General features: G+C 42.1%; 1 protein-coding gene across 1 annotated transcript in view; it reads left to right on the forward strand.

Moving 5' to 3' along the window:
• Positions 1 to 1,005: 1,005 nt before the first annotated feature.
• The window catches only part of LAPTM4B (lysosomal protein transmembrane 4 beta), a 57,552-nt gene continuing 37,407 nt past the window's right edge, over positions 1,006 to 21,150 (forward strand). The window contains exons 1-2 of the mRNA XM_058832899.1: positions 1,006 to 1,160; positions 18,904 to 19,015. Coding sequence (XP_058688882.1) covers positions 1,065 to 1,160; positions 18,904 to 19,015 — 208 coding nt within the window. The 5' untranslated portion in view covers positions 1,006 to 1,064. The remainder of the gene's footprint in view (positions 1,161 to 18,903; positions 19,016 to 21,150) is intronic.

A 21,150-nucleotide genomic window follows, 5' to 3' on the forward strand; every position in this document is an offset into this window, starting at 1 on the left:
ACTTAAAGTATTTTTAATTTAATTTACTATAGTGGCTTTATAAGTAGGCATAAAGCATAGCTAGAAATGTTAAGTCTGTGCCAAGTTAGCTTTTATCTTGAAGTTCCTGTTCCATGCAGATGTATGTATGTATGAAATAATGAAGAGCCCCAAAGCCACCATATAGGGGAGCATTGGAGTACTTTTCAATGTTATATTTTGATGATAAATTGTGGAATTTGGTAGCAAGCCAAGATGGATGGCAGTAAATAAATTATGCTTAGGGTCAGGGTAGACATATAGGCCTCCTGACAGTATTTTCTTCATTACTTCATCTGGAGGGCAATGCAAGCCTCAAATAATAAAACGTGAAGAGTCAGATGCTTGCTAGGAGGTTCAGCTCAAATCTGCATCAGTGCCTGAATATGCAGGACTGGGTCCCCCCACACCCCACCATCATCAGGGCATTAACTACAGGTAGTGGCAATGACCTTAATGTTACCTTGTATATCAGTTACACGAGGAAATTCCAGCCACCCCAACAGCAGCAACTTTGGGAGTGGATCAGGAGGGCACTGTGAAAGAAAACAAATGTTTATCGCTGCAGAATTTGGGGTTAACTCAAAACATTCCACGACCTCCTCCGATATTATCTTTCCTTTTAGAGAAATGCAGTTTATTTCTACTGCTTTGCCACTCAAGAATTGCGAGACGAGCTGCAAGCTTTGCCAAGGAAGCGCCGAGCAGGTTCGTCCTCACCGGGCTCATTCCAGGCTCAGCCGGCTCGGCAGGGAGCATCCCCCGAGGAGCATCCCCCCGGGAGCATCCCCCGAGGAGTGCTGGGGGCAGGCTGCCAGCTCGCTGCACGGCCCGGACTCCGCATCCCGAACCCCTCCCGAGCTTCCGAGCGGCTGCTCCGGGCTCTCGCTGCGGGTCCAGGTGGCCGCAGGAGCCGCAGAGCTCCCCCCGCCCGCCTGGCCGGCCCCTGGGTCCCGCCCGCCGGGAGGAGCGGCCCCGGCGCGGCCCCGCCCCGCGGAGCGGCGCGGACACAGACGGGAGCGCCGGAGCCCCGAGGAGCCGCCGAGATGCTGAGCTCGCCCTGGGCACGCTTCTACTCCAACAGCTGCTGCCTGTGCTGCCATGTCCGCACCGGCACCATCATCCTCGGCGTCTGGTACCTGGTAAGCGCGTCCCTGGCTCCGGGCGCTCGGCACCGGCTGCGGGGCCGCTCCGCGGGGCTGCTCCGTGCGAGGCGATGCCGATGGCTGCGGCCCAGGCGGGGCTCGGGGGAGCCGCCAAAGGCGCAGGCAGCGCCCGCCGCTCATCCCGGCCCATGGCACAGGCTCGGCTGGAACTGGGGCAGGAGGCGTGCGTGTGCTCAGGGCTCGGGACATGCAGCGCACCGACACGGGCTCAACCAAAAAGCTGTGTGTGGGTGGAAAATGGGATGAGTGAAGACCCCTGGAGTGAGGGTTTTCCCCAGACTTGGGGGTGGTCTCAGGCCGGGGCTAGCTGCAGCGCAGGGGCCCCGCCGGTGCATTAGCTCCAGCAAGGCTGCCCGGCCCCTGCAGAAAATCGTGTTTTATCATCCCTGGTCGCCGCTTCACGAAGCAGTCGGGTGCTCTTGTCGTAGGTAATCGTTTGGCAGCAGTGTTTTAGTCTGCCAGGTAGGGAGCTGAAGCCTTCCAGGCAGCTGTTCGCAGGTACTAGAAAGACATCTTTCCTCTGATTGTAGGACTTGAGTGAGGAATTTACCCTGGAGGCACTAGTCTTACCATCAGTATCAAAGGCTTATTTGGCCCTGGGAAAGACTCGGAGCCACGTTAAGCCATCAGTTCCTCTCTGACAATTGTTTCTCCATCCTTTGCGATGTGGGAAAAGCAGTTTTCCCAGAGCTGGTCCAGCCACGGTCGCAGGGTTTTCAGAATAAAAAGAACTGGTTGATTGCTGTAGATAACGGAGACGCACTTCTCAGCCTGCTCCGTCTCTTGGGGTGAGGAATCAGTCTCCGTCTGATGGCAAGGCTGTGCAGAGCTGTTTGCCAAGCATCGTTTTTCAAATGACTGCAGACGGAAGCAGATTAGACTCGGGCTTATTTGCTAACTACTGAAATTCCCTGCAGAAGCAAGTGAAACATGCAGGGCTGGCCTCCACTGTAGGACAGCTCATTAAATAAATTCAACCAGTGTAATAAAAAATCTAGGTTGACATTTATATCCTAGAAATCATATAAAATGGTTTATGTCCTGTAAAATATGTATTTCGCCACTGAGAAAATTGTGCATTAGTTGAACCATTTCTTGCTCCTGGTTTAATAAAATATGGTTAATGGCAACATCCATAGCCTGTAGTATCTACAATACTGACAGTATTGTAAAAGATGTCTCTCTTTGCTTGGCTGCAATTAAGTTTTGCTAACTTGTAATATGACCTGAAAGCTTTTGAACATTTCTTCTAGGGTGGTTATTATTTCTTTCTGCCTTCAGCTGAATGAAGCCTTTTCACATTGGCTCCACAGAGACAGGGATACAGATATTTTAGCTGTTCAGTGGAGCTAAAGTTATTTGAGGAAGAGGGAAGTGCATCACCTGGGCTTGGATACAAAAAAAAAAGCCTGATAGACTGTTACCTAATCTCTTATAAACATTTAAATGCCAGTGGGCCAACTTCACATAGTATTTTACTGCAAAAATCTGGTTTTAAATTTCCTTTCCTATGAGCAGGTATTTCCTAATTTACACCTCTTGCTTCTTTTGCTTTCATTACTTTTTCAGGGTGAATTTCTAAATTGCTTCAAATGGTATGGATACAGTACACATTTCTTTCTGTTCTTTCTTCCCTATTGCAATTTATTCCTCATTTGAGTTTTAAATTTGATCATTAAGAATAGGTATTTAAATGCATGTAGGTAATAAATACTAAACCTTTTTTGATTGCTTATTATGCTAGGAAACAGTAAGTGAGGAAGGAGTAGTTCCTTGAATGAATGGCCCTGGTTGAAAGACCTGGTTGACAAAGCCGTATACAAATGGATTTCTTTGGCTCCGAAGAACAATTATGGTTTGGTTACCATGTGATGTTGAGGGTTAACAAAAAAATAGATGTTGTCCTGCTGGCATTTTTTTTCCTGTGCATGTATTTTGGGTGGTTGCATTACTCCAAACCACACATGACCTATGAACATTACTTCAAAGTTAAAAAACCCTCTGTTTTTTTGCAACACCGGCATGTATTCTATATACTCTTGGCCATTTTTCTTTACAGGAAATTACTTGATGAAAATCATGAACCTAGAGAATGAGTAGTTTTCTTGTTGCTTTTTCATTTCTCACTACATGTGAAGTGTAAATTTTATTAATTCTATGACCATGAATACAACGATTCAGTAGTACAGGCATCGGAAGGAGGAAAAAGCAGTAGCTGAAAAGTTTTGGCAGACTTTTAACACAACATTTTCACATGTTGACATTTTCACATTTTCACAGTTTGGAGTTAGCACAATTTCAGGAGGCAGAATTTTTAATGTCTGAGTATATAGGGAAAAATAGTGGCTGAGATGGAATTCATCATTCCACAGCAACCCTCCCAGTGCCATGCTGTGGATTGGGAGTTGCAAGGGTGCTGATAATCAACACACCCGGGATTTGGCTGCTGCTGGGCAGTGCTGGCACAGCATCAGTGCTGTGTCTCAACATTCCACCCCCATATCAATAAGCTGGGAGGCTCTTCAGGTATGGTGTTCTAACTGGGTGTTTGCAGCCCTACAAATAGTGGGGAGAGGGAAGCTGAGGGCACTTGGAGTCCACGAAAGGAAGGGGCAGGAACAGTGTGCTTTCCCCACACAAGCACAGCAGACACAGACACTTCCAGTGGTCTCATAACATATCAATAGCTGGGAAATAAATATTTAACGTTATTTTAGAACATAATGGATCTCAGAATACTAATGTTTCTACAGCTCTTGTGTTTCAGTAGTTTCTTCCTGGTAGAGCCATTGGCAGTACATCTAGAGTAATATAACCACTGCATGATATTGCAATATAGCATAATAATGCAATATGCATACTGTCACTGAGCACTGAGGTACTTCAGTGAAAAAAATAACTTGTAAAGGTTGGAGTAGTCAGGGGAAATTTCCTGAAAAGAATATCTAATGGGATTGCAGTATAGCCCACACTTCAGGAACTAGTGTGCTGCCTTAGGGAGAAAAGCTTAAAAGGGGGTGCTGCAATGTTAAATACAAACATTATACTGAGGATTAAAATGTCAGTAATCTAGCTGGCTGGGGGTTAATGTTTATTTCAAACCTGAGGACCAATTTGGTTTGCTGGTTATTAATTTCTGGGGCTTTATCTGAGAGGGACTGTCCTCTTTATTATAACATGAAATCAGAGGTCACAATAGCAATGCAGAAACATTTTGGGGCACAAAAGTCTTACAAATGTTTAAAAGTATTTAAAAATAAGACAAACTAAGTGAAATTAGAAAGTCACTTCCAACAGCTTAATTTTGTCACTGTGCTGTTCAGGGCAGTGTCAATGCTGAAATGAGCCAACTTCAGTTTTGATCTCCAGTGGGTGCTGGAGTCTGGGGGACAACTGGCATTTCTGTTTCCAAGTGACCCAGTCAGTGCTGGTGAGTCAGAATAACAACACCCCTGTCAGTGACAGCATTTATAAACGCAGCATGTCTTCTTCCTGAGGAAATGGACTCCACTTTCCTTGTCTAAAACACGAAGAAGGAACAACATCAGATATGCTGACAATGTCATGGAAGGATTTTCCACTCTCCTGGCAGTGGCAGTGGGGTTTCTGCACACGCTGAGGATCCACTTACACCATCTGGGATAACAGGAATTTTGATTATTTCTGACTGACTTTGGTGGGGGGGAAGATGAAATCATAAGGTGCAAGTTCAAAAAGATAAACAATAGAAGAAGGAGCCTCCATTGCTGTGCTCTGTGTGCCCAGTGTCTCCTGCTGCTGCCCCAGTGCAGCAGTGCCCTGGGCACAGGCTGCTCCTCCCCAGGAACCCCAGGAGCCATTGCCATGCCTGGGGAGCTGCAGCCCTCCCTCTGCACTCCCTGAGGTCCTGACAGTGAGGGGCTAAAAATAAAAGCTAATGGAAGGCTGAGAACCTTTTATAACCACAAGTTATCGAGTTGTGTGGCTCTCACTGAAGGATGTGCGGTAAGAACATAAATAGAGCAAGCCGAAGTTTTTAGCTGGAGTAGGTTAAATGCTTGAGCTGCTATTTGTGGAAAGCTCAGCATGAACTGCTAGTTGTGACATTTCAGTCTGGATTTTTCTGAATATACTGCTGAAAACATGTCTAATATCTATCTCTGTCCCAGTAATTTTTTAATAAAAGGATTGAATCCTAATGATGAAAAAAATGTAGTCGTAGTAGACTTATATTGTAAAGCAAAAGAAAAGCACAACGTGCTATGGTCTCACTGATTTGGGGCTGAACACCCTGACAAGATTGGTGGAGTCCATTTGATCTTATGTCAAAAGGAGAATGAAAATGTATATTTTGTGACTACGCCACATTTATGTCCTGGTATTTTTCAAGCCTCATGCAAAGCAGCATGTATGGCAATGTGCTTAAATACCATTTAGAAGATTTCAGTAATCTTGGCTTACTTGGCAGGGGGTAGAGATCAGCAGTGGCTGCTCATGTAAACAAAATATCTCTCACTGGATCCTTCCAAGCTGCCCTGTCTGTGCTCCTGCAACCTTTACACTGAGACTACTCACATCAGCAAACAGTTGTAACTGAGGGTCCCTTGAACAGGGTGTAAAGGCTCTTTTAGGGAAAATTAAGAAATTCTAAGAAGAAGTTATTGATTATTTTCAAACCTGTGTGAATCAGGAGAATTTGAAAACTGAAAAAAGAGCTGAAGTTGTGAAAAGAACAAAATGGAACAATTAGAAAGCCTGATGTGTTATCTCAGTGTCAGGTTGTGGGAATTTTCATGAATACAGATATGAGGCCTTGTGTTTTACTTAGAAAATTAGGTTGCTTTCTTTCTATATGGAATGAAGTGGGCTAAAAAGAAAGGATTTTCAACTTCATGTTTGTATGAAGGGGTCATAGTAACCAGCTCACTGAAGGGTCAGTTCCTTTATATCATCCAGGGATGTCACTTCCCCTGTTGTGCCCGTGTGATATATCTGGGGGTTGGGTTGGATTATCCTGCAACGCCACCTTCACCACCTCCAGTGAGGTGGTAAACACAGACCAGTACTGGTGGCTCTGGGGAAAGAATTCTTGCAGAAAAGGGCCTGCTGTGGATTCACCAGGTGTTTGTCCCTCCATGGCCAAGACCTGGGCTGTATATTCAGGGGAACGAGCTGGGTGGTACCAGTGACATTCCTAATTCCCATCCCTTGGTAGACGTAGTGGCAGCAACATGTGAAATTTCTCCACTAGCAAGTGAAGGTGCCATAATGTGAGATTACTTGAGATTCCAAATTCTTCTAATTGAAATGGCTGAATTGATTAAATATTTATGTCCCAAGTACCATCTCTATAAAATGATCTTTAGTTTTCCTATTGTCTGTACTTCATAAGATGAAAGACAAGACTGTGGGGAAAAAAAGCAGTAACATTCCCAACTCATTAGTCTCTTCCTATGCACACGCTTGCTGTTAAAGAGAGTGGAGAAAAAACTTGGAATTCATTATGAATAAAGGAGAGTATGAATCTTACTTTTACAGGCTGCCCTGATGTTTGATGTACATGTTGAATATCCTGCTGAGACTGGAGTCAGAGGAGGTTCAGAGTAGATGCCCTTGGACTGTATCACATCCATTCCATTATCTTCCAAGACCAAGGGTAAAAATGACTGATTCTGCACTCAAATACCTGTTGACATACCTGTATGTTATTTTCTTAACAAACTGAAAGCACATGTATGCATTTTAGGTATCTCATAGCAAAGAATAAAGACCACTAATGATCATTAGCATGAACAAATGATCTTATCTGAAGGACCTTCTCAATAACCACATTCTGATTGTAACTTTTCTAAAGATATATTGTTAAATAATATAACAGTTATTAGCTTCAAGAATAGCATCAAGAAAACTCCTGAAACAACTTTTCAGTGCTATGCACAAGCCCAGGTTGGTTTCTGCAGTGCAGGACCTTATCCCATCTTTTTTCTCCAATTTATACTTCAGGCACCCTTTAGTTGAATTACAAAATAAGGTAACAAATGGGAGGAATTTAAATGGCACAATCAATAAGATAGCTTGCAAAGAGCCTAATCACTCACCTGTGGGTGACAGAATCCATCCCTGAACAGGCCAAAACGGTTATCTGGACAAAGGATGGGTTCATTGGTACACCATGCCCCAAGTTACCTGTGCTTTCTGTTCTAGGTGAAAATAGCCAGATTGGTGTGTTTCCTGTGCTGCAGAGAGCAGTAGGAGCAGCATTTTATTAGTCTGTCCCAGACTCTGTCATACATCAGTATGACATTAAAACATTTATTAAAAATGTTTTTTCTTGCAAAAACCTTTTAAGTCATTGAAGGAATAAAATTTCTTGAAAATATCTTTTGGGCAGCCCTTGCACTTACTGAACTGTTTATTAGTCTTTGACACAACACAAGGATTTATGAAAATGTCTTTAAGCTCTAATCCCCTAACATAGGCAGTTTTTCTTATATCCCCAAATACCGTGGTAGGATATTTCATTGAGTATGTAATCATTGCAATGACAGCTGATAATCTGCATCAGTTGTCTTGATAATGACACAGTTGTCTCATGTCTCAATAATCAATACAATTATCAGCTCAGAAACAGCAAACCTTTGCAAAATACCCTTTTTTTCTTATTAAGGCCTTCAGTTGGATAATAAATTCCCTCCAGTGAGAAAACAGATGGTTGGTTGTAAGAGGAGCACAAGTTTACATAAACGCTTGTTGAAGGAAAGAATCCCATTAAGAGTTCAGTATGCTATAATTACATTTGGGTTTTTATACAAAAAATCATGAATATATTTATAGAAAGGAGAGGAGATATTAACATTAATCAAGTAAAATGTGCTTGGAAGTTCTGTTGAAGGTTAATATGTATCTCCTAGTGAGCCAGAGGAGAACACATTAAGCTTCCTAAACTGATCGTTGATTAGACTGACGTCAGTGAAAATGCAATTAGTCTTATATATTCTTGGACATATGGAACGGATGTTGCAAAATAGCCAGGAATTAATTTCCTTGATTGCTTTCTTTTTCTCTTGTTTTATTGTGGGGCTTGTGCTTTGACTGTAAAACTCTGGAAGTTTAAAGTGGCCAAGGCTTAAAAACGTGCAGTGTAATTTCTGTGCTGTTCTCCTGCAGGGCTGGAGGTTTAAAGTCCCAAATCTCCAAGTAGCAGAGTAAGAAGCGAAACCCCATGTTTGTGTCTGAAGGTGTGAGAGAGTGCTCCTGGGTAACATGAATTGCCAGGGAGGCATCACTGGAGAATTAATATGGACTTGAGCATAGCGCACTCTTCCTGGACCTCCTGTGGGTCAGCTCTTTTTCAGGTGTCTGCAGTCAGCTCTATTGTTATCCTGGTACTCAGCCTTGAAAGGAGTTTTAAGAGTGCTGTGACTGTTCTTCATTTTGTTGCTGGTATGTGCTGAGCCAGTTCTTGTTCTATCCAGAGATATATTAAGCTGCTTAAAACAGACAGGACAAATGCTTTTGGCAGAAACACAGGTTTGTGGGAGATTTTCACCTTGGAGAGCTGAATTTCCCAACAGTGAAACAGCTGTGGCCAGACAGACAGGATACATGTGATCATGTTCTTTACTACTTCAGTAATTATCTGTACTGTACCAACCTTCCACTTCTTCCTTGCATAACTAAATCCCTGCCTTGGGTTGCAGAGTGCTTCAAGGGTGCAAGCACATCTTGCCTGTGGTGGCTACATAAGAATAATGGATCAATGATTTGGTGTGTTTTGGTGTTGGTTTTTTAATGAAGTGGTCGAATGTGGCTTGCTCTCAAACCAGACACTGTCCTCCCAGCAGTGGCACATGTCCAAAGAGGCTGGAGGGACTCTGGGCACAGACAGCACTGTGTGCTGCTGTGGGTGTAGGACACAGAATGTGCTGGCCAGGGCCACTGGATACCTGGACACTCCAGCCCAGGAAAGCAGCTACAGCGATGTTGCCTGGCCCATCCTCTGTCACAAGTCCACACAAAAGTCTAGATCTGTGGGAGCTGCCACAGCTCACATCACAGTCACACTTTAGCAGCTCTGCCCTCAAGCTTTCACAGTCCATCTGCAAGGCTCAAACGTGCATTTTTGGAAGTCAAGGGCAAATGCAGAACCAAACAAATCCCAGCTGAACAACCCTTTTTCTGATAAGGGTTTATTGCATACCAATTCTTTACTAGTTCTCTACTGCATCCTGAACCAGGAGAAATTATGAGTTAATCTGGCAATGATATAATTGTATATATAATTATATTTTCCCATAAATATTTCCCTAGAGGCTGGGCAGAAGAGTTCAGCAATCATTTTCAGGACTTTCCTTAGACACAGGTTAGACTTTCTTTAAATACAATGGAAAAGTAATGAAGACTCCACTGATAAATTTGTAAACAAATAGCTTATTTCCTTAAATCAGGAAAGGGCTAAGATTAAATAATGTTACAATCCAGTTACTAAAATTATGAAAGAGATGCCTCTGCCCAAATTAGGGTGAAAGCAAGACCATATGCCAGAGTCAGTAGTTGGATTTTATTTAACAGCAAATGGGAGGTAGAGAGATAGAAAGGAAAAGGAGGGGGGAGAAGAAGTGACAGAGAGACAGATTAAGTAGAAAATACCACCACTCCATGGATCCTGATGGTGACCCATTGATTCTGTTCTTCTGGTCTGCTTTGTGGTAAGGGTCCCACAAAACACAGAGTTCAATGGATTAATATGTACTCAGGCCAGGTGGGAATGCCCAGGGACCTCCCCTGCAGGGAACAAGTTTGACTCATCTCTTGCAAAAGACTCTGGAGAAGTTGCATCACTTTGCATCATGTGCAGTGCTCTGGTGCAAGGCCTCTGGAATAAATCTGGGGAGCACTTTGGGGGGGTCTTTGAAGGATTATGACACCCCCTCAGCTGCCTCCCATGTGAAAGTCCCATGGATGTGGCCTGTGGGGTTGGGGGTTTCACAGCTGGGCAGGTTGGTGTAAGGGAGGATGGGTGTTCACTCCCTCTGACCTGAGTTTATGCCAGACACCCAAAACTCTCCTCCTCCCCCCTGGCTGGGGGGGAGTCTGTACAAACCTGGCCTCAGCAGATGAGTCTGTGGGCTATGGCCTCCCCCACCTCAAACCCAGCCAGAGCTGATTTTCAGGACAGCTGCTGGGTTTGGCTTTATGTGGGATACTTAATTCTCCCTCAGCCTTGTTTGCTTCTCCCTAGACCTGAGATGATTGAGCAATAGTGTCACCTCTATCTTATCTCAAGTTCCCTTAGGCATCTTAACTCATAGTCTCAAATTCCCCTCAGGAGGCATCTTCAGGGAGGGGAGGGCTTTGGTGGTTGCAGCTTCTTTATAGAGCTTTGCCATAATGGGCAAAAAGTCCTTCATAATAATATTTAAGCCACAAACCATAAAATTTCAGTCTCTCACAAGTATATAACATATTAAAATCTGTCTCTAGGGAGGCAGAAACCTCTCATGTGCATATTGCAAAATCTGTCCATCTATTTTTTTTTTTTTTAATAAATTTAACCATTACCATATTTCAGTAATAACAGACCTCTTGTGGTTTTGGTTTTAAGCCTGTTAAAAGGGTGGCAGTGGGCAGTATTTGAGTCATTTGTATGGAAGAGTGCTGGTAAATTATTCTTGACTTCCTCTAGCAATTTAATCAACATAGTCTTTAAAGTTCAGTGTTTAGTGTCATAGCAATCAAAGCTGAAATTGTATATAAAGTCTGATTGAAATATTTTATGCAGCTTTCTATTATATGATCTCTATAATACAGACTTCGTAATATGCTAGTCTGAGCCTGCCTGGATCATTCTTTGTCTTCTCATAAGTAGTATGGAAGAATAGAGACAAGAATTGCAGACTCTACCCTATCTTCTTCAAATTCAAGAGTATAAAAACCTAATTGCTACTTGTGACCTGCCTAATGCTCTCCCTATTCCAGTGCAGTATTTCAGACAGCAGCCAGAACCATGTGCTTTGAGGAACCACACACAGAGGAAGAACAGCTTGTTCAGGGACAACTTTTTATTTTATTCTCCTATAATGTTAAGGTTGGGCAGTCACCTGAAGCAGGAAGGCTTGTATTTTGTTTTTAAGATCTTTTGTGATATAACTTTGGTGATTTGCATTTCCTCAATATATAGCTCATCCTTTTCGAATTCATTCAACCTTTTGGCTTCAGTAATAATGCCTGATAATGAGTTTCACTGGTCAAAGGAGGGAAGGATTGATTCCCTTTTAACCCAAGTTCACGTGTACCTCTTTCTGTTTCCCTTCAGGCTGTTGTGTTCCATTGGATGAAAAGATACTTGAGTGTGTCTGGGTTTCTAACTTGGACCACATGTTAAACTGTGCATCACTGCGCATCTGCAGCTTGTCCCTAGCACTGGAAAGCTGAAATATTTTCATTAGCATGAGGCAGAAGGCTTACACGGCAGAAGAGATAGGTGTCTCCTCTGACAGCCAGGGTTCTCCTGCTCCTCCATTCCTGGAGCTCAAGCCAGTGGCTGTGGTGTGCTCAGATGTAGCTCCTGTGCCCTGAAAGGAAAAGAGATTGAATTACTGCTGTGAGACTTGTCAAGAAACTTGGGTGCACAGGAAGGACATCTTGTTTCTTGTTTCTTCATGTGCTATTTGCCTGCTCTTCACAGCACTGAGCTTAAAATCTTAATTGATGGAATTACTTCCTTGTCTCTTCTTCAGTCAGAGATCAGAAAAAGCCCCCAATGAACAATAACAAACACAAAATTTTGCCTAACGGGGGAGACAGAGAACAGATAGAAAAGTCTTCCTATATGGGGCAATAAACCTTTGTTCATTATCTACACTAACAGAGAAGTTTGGGAAATGCACCCCAGATATTGCAAATCTACCCTGAGCTAGTTAAATCCTGAGCCTGATTTTTTTTTCCTTTGTAGAGATATTTTGTCCTTTTGATGAACGAAAGTGTTCTCGCTTTTATTAATAACTTCTATGCCTAAAGAAAAAATGAAGAAAATATGCAAAAAACAGGTCTAGTGAGAAGGGAAAGGTAGATAGGGAGAATTAGGCATTGACATACTTAAATAGATATTTCCCATACATTCTTACTTTTTCTGACAGTGATACTGACCTCAAATATCCAAGTGCTAGAAAATACTTTTCTGTTTAGTTTCAAGGAGCAATAGTAGTTTAAGACTGAAGTTCTGTTTCTATAATTTCTGTAGAGAGCAGTACCTAAACTTATAAAATTAAGAGAATTAAAGCAGAGGTGAGGGTACATGGGTTCTGCTTGAGACTTTCATAAGTTTTACTAAAATAGTTTATGATTTCTTACTACTAAAATTAATGTCCTTGGCAAATTGTTTCCTTAGTATCTCTGTAGAGATACTAAACCATGCCACTTTTGTGCTAGATATGCACAAATATGGTAGAACTCTGTGTGCCAGTTCTTGCATATTACTGGGCTTCACAGTGTCATGAAACCAGCTGTGGAGCTGTAAAAAGGGGCACAGGCAGGGAGTTAGCTCTCCACCAATGCTGAGGTTTAAGGAGGGTGCTTAAGTGGATCTCTCTTGAGTTCAGTGAGGCTGAAAACAGTCACAGAGTTAAACCTGTACAAACATCTTTCACCACCCATAACACTCAGATTGCCACATGCATGGATTCAGTTATAAATTGAACCCTTAATAGAAATAAAGCTGGGGGAGGGGGGGACTCTTCTTTTTTTTTCCCTGTAAATATAGGTATCTCTCTTCATTGCATTAGAAAGTCTTGAGAACTGTAGTAGAATATTTGTAGAGGGGACCCTGTAGACTTCAACAGACTGTTAAAACAGATGTTTCAATAGAAACATCACTGTATTTTCAATGCAGTGTATTGGTTTAAAGTGAGCATATTTCCTCTTCTAAACTCCTTTATCAAAGCTATTTTATTTTGATTAGTTAGGTATCATCAGTAGATCAGTGTTAATGGCATGCTCTTAGGGCCTGCTGGAACTAATTTTATTTTAGATAAGCTGGGATAGATACCACGCAGCTGCACTTCTACAAAACATTTGAATTTATGGTGATATTTGTTTTCTGATCACCTGTTGCTGCAGTGGTTTCTGACACCTCTCCCTTGCATTTTATTCCCATGGGTTGCTACAGTTTCTGCTGACCTCTGGAACAAATGACATGGAGAAAAGGTGACTTACTGAAGGTAGAAGTCTAAAATTTTAGTGCATTATATAGTTTCTAATTGCTGGATGCTGCTTGTGGAAGACACAAGGTTGTGTCCTTGCATCCTAAACACTGGACGTTCTCTCCAGCAGAACTGCCTCACATTGTGCTTAAGCTGCTGGTTTTTTATCACAGTGCAGGTGGAAGCAGCATCAGTGGCTGGTGGTGCCAGTCCCAGTCTCATCATCTGCTGCCTATCTTGCTCATGCCTGCATGCACCTTCCTCACACAGCTGTTGCTGTGTTTGAAGTATCTTCTACTGAAATCTGAAATTATGTTTTGTAAACCCACAGCAGGAACTCCAGTTACTGCTCCAATACCTGGATGTCTCTTCCATAATATTTCCTCTTTCCCCTTGGCTTCATACATTCTCTGGTCTCTATAAAGGAGTTATTTTCATCCCCTTCATTGATTAAAAAGTGGATGTAATTCCATCTGGCTGCCAGAGAAGTAAGATTTTGAGATTTTTAAAAAATAAATATTTTATTTCCATATCAGAATAAGAGGACAGTTGGGCATATTTAGGACTTTCTGTTGGATCTTTGTCCATTGTGTTGTTAGGACATGCTGAACACCATCCTGCAGGGACTGAGCCCAGAAGCAGAACTGGGGCTGATCATGGGGTTCACCACCAGCAGGGCAGTGATAAACCAGGGGGACAACCCAAAGCAAAGAGGTCTGGGAGCGGGGACACAACTGGAGACAAGCTGCAGGATGCACTCACAGGGCCCACCCGGGAAGCAGGGCTGGAGGCTGGCATCCTGTTGTACCACTGGGACAGAGACTGATGACCCCAGGCTGACCTGGATGGGGTCCTGGGCCTTGGGCAGGGGTGTGGAGAGGCCCAGGTTGGGGCTGTGCAGGTCAAATAAGGCCTGTTAGTGTCCCTGGAGCTCCCCTCCTGAGCCCCAGCTAGCACTGGGGCTGCAATCAGCTGTAGGACCCAGTGGTCACAGCTCTCACTTGATAGTGCAAAGTCTTGCAATTTATTCTTATTGAACACCTGTCATGGGCAGCATGGGAGCTTCAGATAAAGTTTATTAAAGAAGCCCTCCTGTTGAATCACAGGGTGTAGAAAGGATGCCCTTGCTTTTTCAAGTCCTCATACAGGAGTCTGGGTATGGCTGGAGCCAGTCATAACCCCAGACTTTGTCAACATGTTGTCTAAAGGATTATATAAATATAATTGAACCTTTATACAACTTTGACCCACAGGATAAATGACAGCAAGAATAATATGTATTTAAATAGATAAATATATTTTTATTCTAATTATTAGACAAAACTATCTTAATCAGAATTATTTACTGCGCAGTATAGGAGCTATAAAAACTATTATAGTACACCAGGAAACAATATTGAAGCAATTGTATTAAAGCTAGCAAAAAAGGTTTATTAATTGATATTTAATTATTATTAACAGGTCAATGTTACCCATATCAATGATCACGGGCCAGTTCTTTCACTCAGCCTTGAAAGATAACCTTGAAGGGCATGCCCACTCAGGGAAGTCTCCACACATGCACTCCAAGAAGGGGTATTGTTGCAGTCAGCAACCTCAGGATCTCGTCCAGGGAAGCAGCAGGGTTCTGGGGACCAGCATGAAACACCAACGAGACGGGCTCCCGTTCATGAAACCATTTATTCAGCATGAGAACAAACTCAGGTCCAGAACAGAGAGCCCCGAACAGAGGCACAGCAGGGGTTTTTGAGGGACAGAACCGAGGGTTTACACCTTTGAGGGTGGAGTTCAGGGTCAGGGACCATTAGAAACACACCAAGGGAGAAACCACCCAGGGACTCAAACCCAATCAGAACTCCTGGGCCGGCCTTCACAAGGGGTTTGGGGTGGGACAATGTTAACTCTTTGTCTCCCTGAGGCCGCTGCCACAGGGTATGGTAGAAGACCCTGTTGTTCAAGGTTGGGACTGGGTGATTGACTGTCAGCCATTTCGCCTGCAGGCCAGCTGTGGCAGCTCAGCAGCTTTAGATAAGCTATCAGCAGTGTCACTTCTTTGTTCCTTTATCCACTTATTTTACCAGGTCTACCACATTTTCATCTCACTATCAGTGTGTTTAACTTCAGGATTGAGTCAGACTTGGCTTCAGCATTGTTCAGCACCAAAGGCAGCATGAATCCCCTTTCTTCATTTACCACTCACAGCTTTGCAAATGGGACACTGTTCGAGTTATTTTACCCCATTCCAGGGAGAGCATCCTGCTACAACCCCACTGCTGTATGGCCATGTTTCAGCTTTTCTCCATCCATAAAAGGAGGACAGTGTGTCTCACTGGGAAGGTATAGAGTTTAACAGCTTCCTGAAACTTTGCATAATTAAAATGCTTTCTAAGCATTGCTAATTGGTTGTTACACTATTTGTTGCTGAAGGAATGTAAAACATCTTGAAGGAAATTTTGGCCCTATCAAAAGAGCACAGGAATCACTTTTGCTTTTCCTAGAATGGAGATTTCAGCTCTCATACCAAGTGCATATACCAACAGGGAATAATTTTTTATGCTCTTGTCCTTGATTGTGTGTCCTTGGAAAACATTACGTCGGTAAGTTTTAGACACACTGAATTTATGCATTAAAGCATTTTTCAAAATTCAACAGACACATCACTTTCAAAACAAAAGGAAAACCCTAATGAACACAATACACCCAACTCTGCACACGTTTCTGGGAGAAAGAGGGAGCAAACAAACACGTGGTGTATTCTCTTGCACTGCTGACAGCACAGCTGGAAAGTGCTCAGATGATTATGAAGATCTCAAGAGAACAAACTGATAGAATAGAAAAGTAATGCCCTAAAGAGCATTAGAGGGATTCCTACTGACTGCAGCAGACTTCAGATCAAGCAAACACAAGCTATGTCTTATACAGAATTTAAGGCAATGCTGACAATCACATAATCTGAATCAGGACATACCCATAAGGAGAAAGTAGAGTGCGTAGGTCAGTATTTTATAAATTTTCTTGGCTGTACTTGTACTCAAAAAATATGTCTTCAAAATAGCAACATTCTATACATTTATGGTTTCTGATTGCTTGGATATTTTGAGTACTCTTCTTAGGTAACATATTTATTATTGGCTTATGTCTTCTAGCTTTCCACAAAGGAGTATAAAACAAGAACTAGGTTGTGATATGGAGTTATACATAATGCTAAAACCCTGTAAGATTTATGGAGTGTAACTTTGATTTCAATAGTCAACTGATGTCTTCAAAACCAAGAGAAAGCCAAGACAAGACCATGCTACAGCATTCCCAACATAAAGCTATTTAACTGTCCTGTGTAAAAATACAGTAATGACGATCTCTAACCCCCTCCAAACAGTCTCTGATTATTTTCTTATTGTTCACTGTGTTGTCTGACTTAAATTTTCTTTTGCTATAATTCAGATCTGTCTACCCAGTGGATCTGGAGGAAGGTCTGTTGCCTTGTTCTTTCTCCCTGCCTTTCTGCTAATAAAAGACTGAGAGCACCTCCCCCTACCTTTTCCTTGCTAAGCAAGCCCAGTTTTTTCCCTATCTGTCCTACATTCCAGATGTCTGACTACCCTCTGTTCTGATGCAGGATCCTCCCCAGGGTTTTTCCTTGTACATTTTAGAAGGACTTTGAAACCTTTCTACAGAGGTGTATGGAGGGCAAGTGGGAGGATAGTTTATGCATCTAATACCCAGGTTTCTGCAGCACTGCCCACCACTGTGTACCCCCAAGGATGAGTTTATGGGCTTCCACTGAGTTGTGTTTTTTTGCCTCACGTTCTTCTGAAGTTCTTCACAAATGTGTTTCTCCTTCAGCTTTTTGGTGCTGAATTGTGCTCTGTTGTTGGAATTCTGCTCTAGTTGGTCAAAATCATTTTAATCTTGTCTCCCAAAGTGCTTATAACTTGGCATTGTCAGCATATTAGAGAAAGGTAGAAGTTACGAAGTAACAAGTCTCTCAACAGTACTGGAAAATGATCTAATGTACTAATCAATGTATCTTCTGTGCTGGTTGTGAATCCTTAAAGCTGTGGCAGCTGTTCTTTCAGTACAGTTACCCAGCTGGCAGTGCATTCACCTTCCTGCATGTTCAACCAAACCAGGTTTTCCTTGCTCATTTATGAGAATCTCATAATGTCAAAAGGTGTGTTTAGTTGCAGAGATGTTATCTACTGTTTCTGCCCTGTCCATAATGCCTCTTAGTCTGTCGGAGAAGGCAAATAAGATAAATTAATTACAGTTTCTCCTTGACAAGCCCATGGTGATTGTAACTTGTGACCATACAAACCTGAAGTGTTAATGGGGAGACAGCTTGATTATCTGTTCTTATTTTGTTCTTAAATCTCACAGTCTATCTAGAAATTCCTTACATGACCTTCCTGCTTTGAAAATGCATAAACTGTGCTTACTCTTTTCCTGTCTTGTGAACTATTCTCAGCAGTTTTAAAGATTGCTAACAGATCTGGAATCAGCTAGACTTGATGGAATTTACCTATCAAAAAGGATTTATCTTACCTGAGAAATTCTCTAGCCTATTATGTCTTGAAATAACCTGTGTTTCTACACCTTCTTGTTGCTGTTAGTAACCTGTGATGAGATTAAGATGAGTTTGAAGTGAGAAACGAAGCAATAAAATCCATCTTTCCGAGCATACTGTTTTCAGTTTTCTTTTTTCCATTTTCTTTTTCACCAATTATCTTCCTAGTTCTGTAGAATAAGCTTTTAGCCTGGCTGCATTATTTCATGCTGAGCAATCTTCTTTTCTGCAATTAGCTCTCTTCACTTCAAAGTGATATGAGCATTTTGTTCAGATTTGTTTGAAAATACAGCTCTTGGCTACCTCTCCGATCCGTTCATAGCTGATACTTGACAATCCGCTTCTACTGAATCACTTGATATTCTTGGCATTTAATTCACTTACTGCATTTCATAGCCAATGCCCTGGTGGATGTGAATGTCCCACCTGTGCCATATGACACAGGAACTGAGCATCAGACACGGGGGGCTCACGTTGCCACCTCCTCCCACCCCTCCAGGCCTCCTCATTTAGCAACTCACCTGAACCAGCACCTCACTCATGGCCCCTTAAAACACAGCCCTCTCCAGTAATTGAGCTCCTCTTTGATCATCTAGCAATTTTACAGGCTCTGTCCCCAGTTCTGCCATGCTGATAGTCCTTGATTACAGATCCTGTTTGTAATAATCTCAGAATGACTGGTGGATGTGCTAACATGCTTTATAGTCTGAAAGAGCAGTGGTAACTTTTCTGGTGTGGACTAGAGTTGGAATGAAATTACATTTTGTTTCATTTTCATGCTGCCATTTAGGGAAGAAGTAAGTCCTGTTTACCAACTTAGAGAAATTAATTGCAGTGTTAGTTAAATACTATAGGTGTGCATCTGGAAAACAGTCTCTATCATAGCTGGTGTGAAACAGGGTGGGTATGTATTGCCCAGAGGTTTTTCATTGATTACTTTCACAGACTGATCCTTTTCCCTTTTTCCTCTCTGTAGATTATAAATTCGGTGGTCCTATTGATTCTGCTGAGTGCCCTGACTGACCCTGACCAGTACCACCTGACTAGTGCTGAATTAGGGGGTGAATTTGAATTTATGGATGATGCCAGTAAGTACAAATTCCCTAATTACTAGTACTCATTGCTCCAGCATTTATGTAACTGTCCTATCATTTCAGTAATTACTGTCCTTTTAATGATTGCTTCACCTTTGTATTTTACAGATGCATTTATATTGTGAAAGGTGTCACGGCACAGTTCAAGCTTGTTTCCTAGTAGTAACCTTATCTGCCACCTACCTTTTAGTAATCAATCCATCTGCTCTGCTGTGTCCTGGCTTGGCAGGGGCAGAGCCAGCCCTTGGCAGGGAGATGTATCCCTGAGCATGGTGCTGAAAGCCCCAGGGGAATTTTGCAGGACAGAGGGAGATACGGAGTCTCTGCACCTCCCAGCACCACATCCCAAGTGCCTGCACAAGAGCCCATGCTGCTGCTCAGACAGCTGAGTGCATTCATTCATGTTGGATGTATTTATGCACTGCCCTGTGCATGTGGCATGACTTGCACAAACCTGCTCGAATAGACACAAATGCGAATATCAACTGCATGGTCACAGGCATGTTAGCAATAACACAGAGCAATTCCTTCTCTTACTGAAAGGCATCATAGAAAATCTTCAATATCATTTCAGAGAAGGGCAAGCCAGGCCATTTATGCCTCCTACAAAACCTCCTGTCCTTTGCAAAAGTTTCCTTGGTCCATAACTTTTTCAAATTATTTGGTGGTTTGTTGATTTAACTGTTGTTTAATTCATATTTAGTAAAGTTTTCCCTCAGTGTGATTTTGTTAAAAATGTCCGTTTATTTTAATTTCTGCTCACAAAATGGTTACATTCAACATTTCTCATACTAGTCTGAAACAAGGTCTGTTGCTAATCACACTGGTGTCTTTCTGCTCAGAATCCCCCCCATCCACAGCTGAAGGTTATAAGTCCTTTCCTCATTCCTACTGAGGTCAATAAAAATGTCCATAGGAAAAGCAGTAGCCCCACACATGAGAGAGGAAATTGCCCATTGTTGTGTCTGAGATGCTGGGTATCAGTTAAGGGATGCTTATTTCTACAAGGTCTTTAATGCAAATCTGCCTTGAGGGTCTACACTGAATTAATGATAAGGGGTGGTTGCTACTTTATTGTGTCTTCATTGAAAAACCACCTGCAACTTCCGACTAAAAATCTTTTTACATAACTGGATTTAAGAAAGTAAGGACCATAGTAGATACAGATGGGCTCCTAGCTGATTCTGACATATTAAAACTGACTGCCTTGTCCTAATTCTCAGAGATTAACCTTGGTAATGACTGTCTGTCAGTGTGGTTTTATATAGCCAACATCAGAGGCCTGCCAGTGCCCAAGGCTTTAAAATTGTAATTCTGTTTTGTAATGCAGTAGCTGTCAGATAAAGTACATTGGGGATTTCCATCTATACTTGAAAATTGTATTTTCTGTATATTTTTATCAAGGCTTCTGAAGTGAACCCTGCAAGACTGTGAAAGGATGGCTTATGGGCCAAGCAACCTCATTTCCATTTGGTAAAGGGAACATTTCACAGGCAGTTAAATTACGAATGAGCACTTGAATTAATCTCTTTTTATTCTTTGACTCCCTCTGGTTTGGTGCCTTACTGAGTAAAGGCAGTTGAATCAAGCTACTGACTTTTATGGTTACTGGAAATAGCTGGCTGGAGATAATTTCTTTCTTCTTTTCTTTAAGCATGACTGTATTTGTTCAAATGCAGTGAAATGTTTTATTATGAGATAAATAATCAGAAAAACTTGCACATACTCTTCTCTTTTCCTACTTTTATTTGTCTTTTTTAAAGACATTTTTGAATGTTTGTCATGGTTGCTGCATGCACTGAAACCATGTGTATGAAATACAGGAAGATACATAATTTTTTATGCTAAAGAAGGTCCCAAAGTTGTTATCTATATGTACTTCTGTTGACAAATAATAATGACACAAACACTAATAGCCATTTTTCTCATTACTATTGATGCTCTTATCAATAGCAAACAACAAAAAAATGCAGACCCAGAGTTTACATGTAAAATTCGTCACTCCCTTTTTCTCTCCTGTAAGAGGATCCGTCATAAAAGATCTGAAAACATCATCTGGAAAAAAACTTATCCACTGTGTCACAATAGTCAAATGAAGTTAATGACAGGTTTCCCTTGGCTTCCAAGAA

This window comes from Poecile atricapillus, chromosome 2 (genome assembly GCF_030490865.1).
Source record: "Poecile atricapillus isolate bPoeAtr1 chromosome 2, bPoeAtr1.hap1, whole genome shotgun sequence".
NCBI lineage: Eukaryota > Metazoa > Chordata > Aves > Passeriformes > Paridae > Poecile > Poecile atricapillus.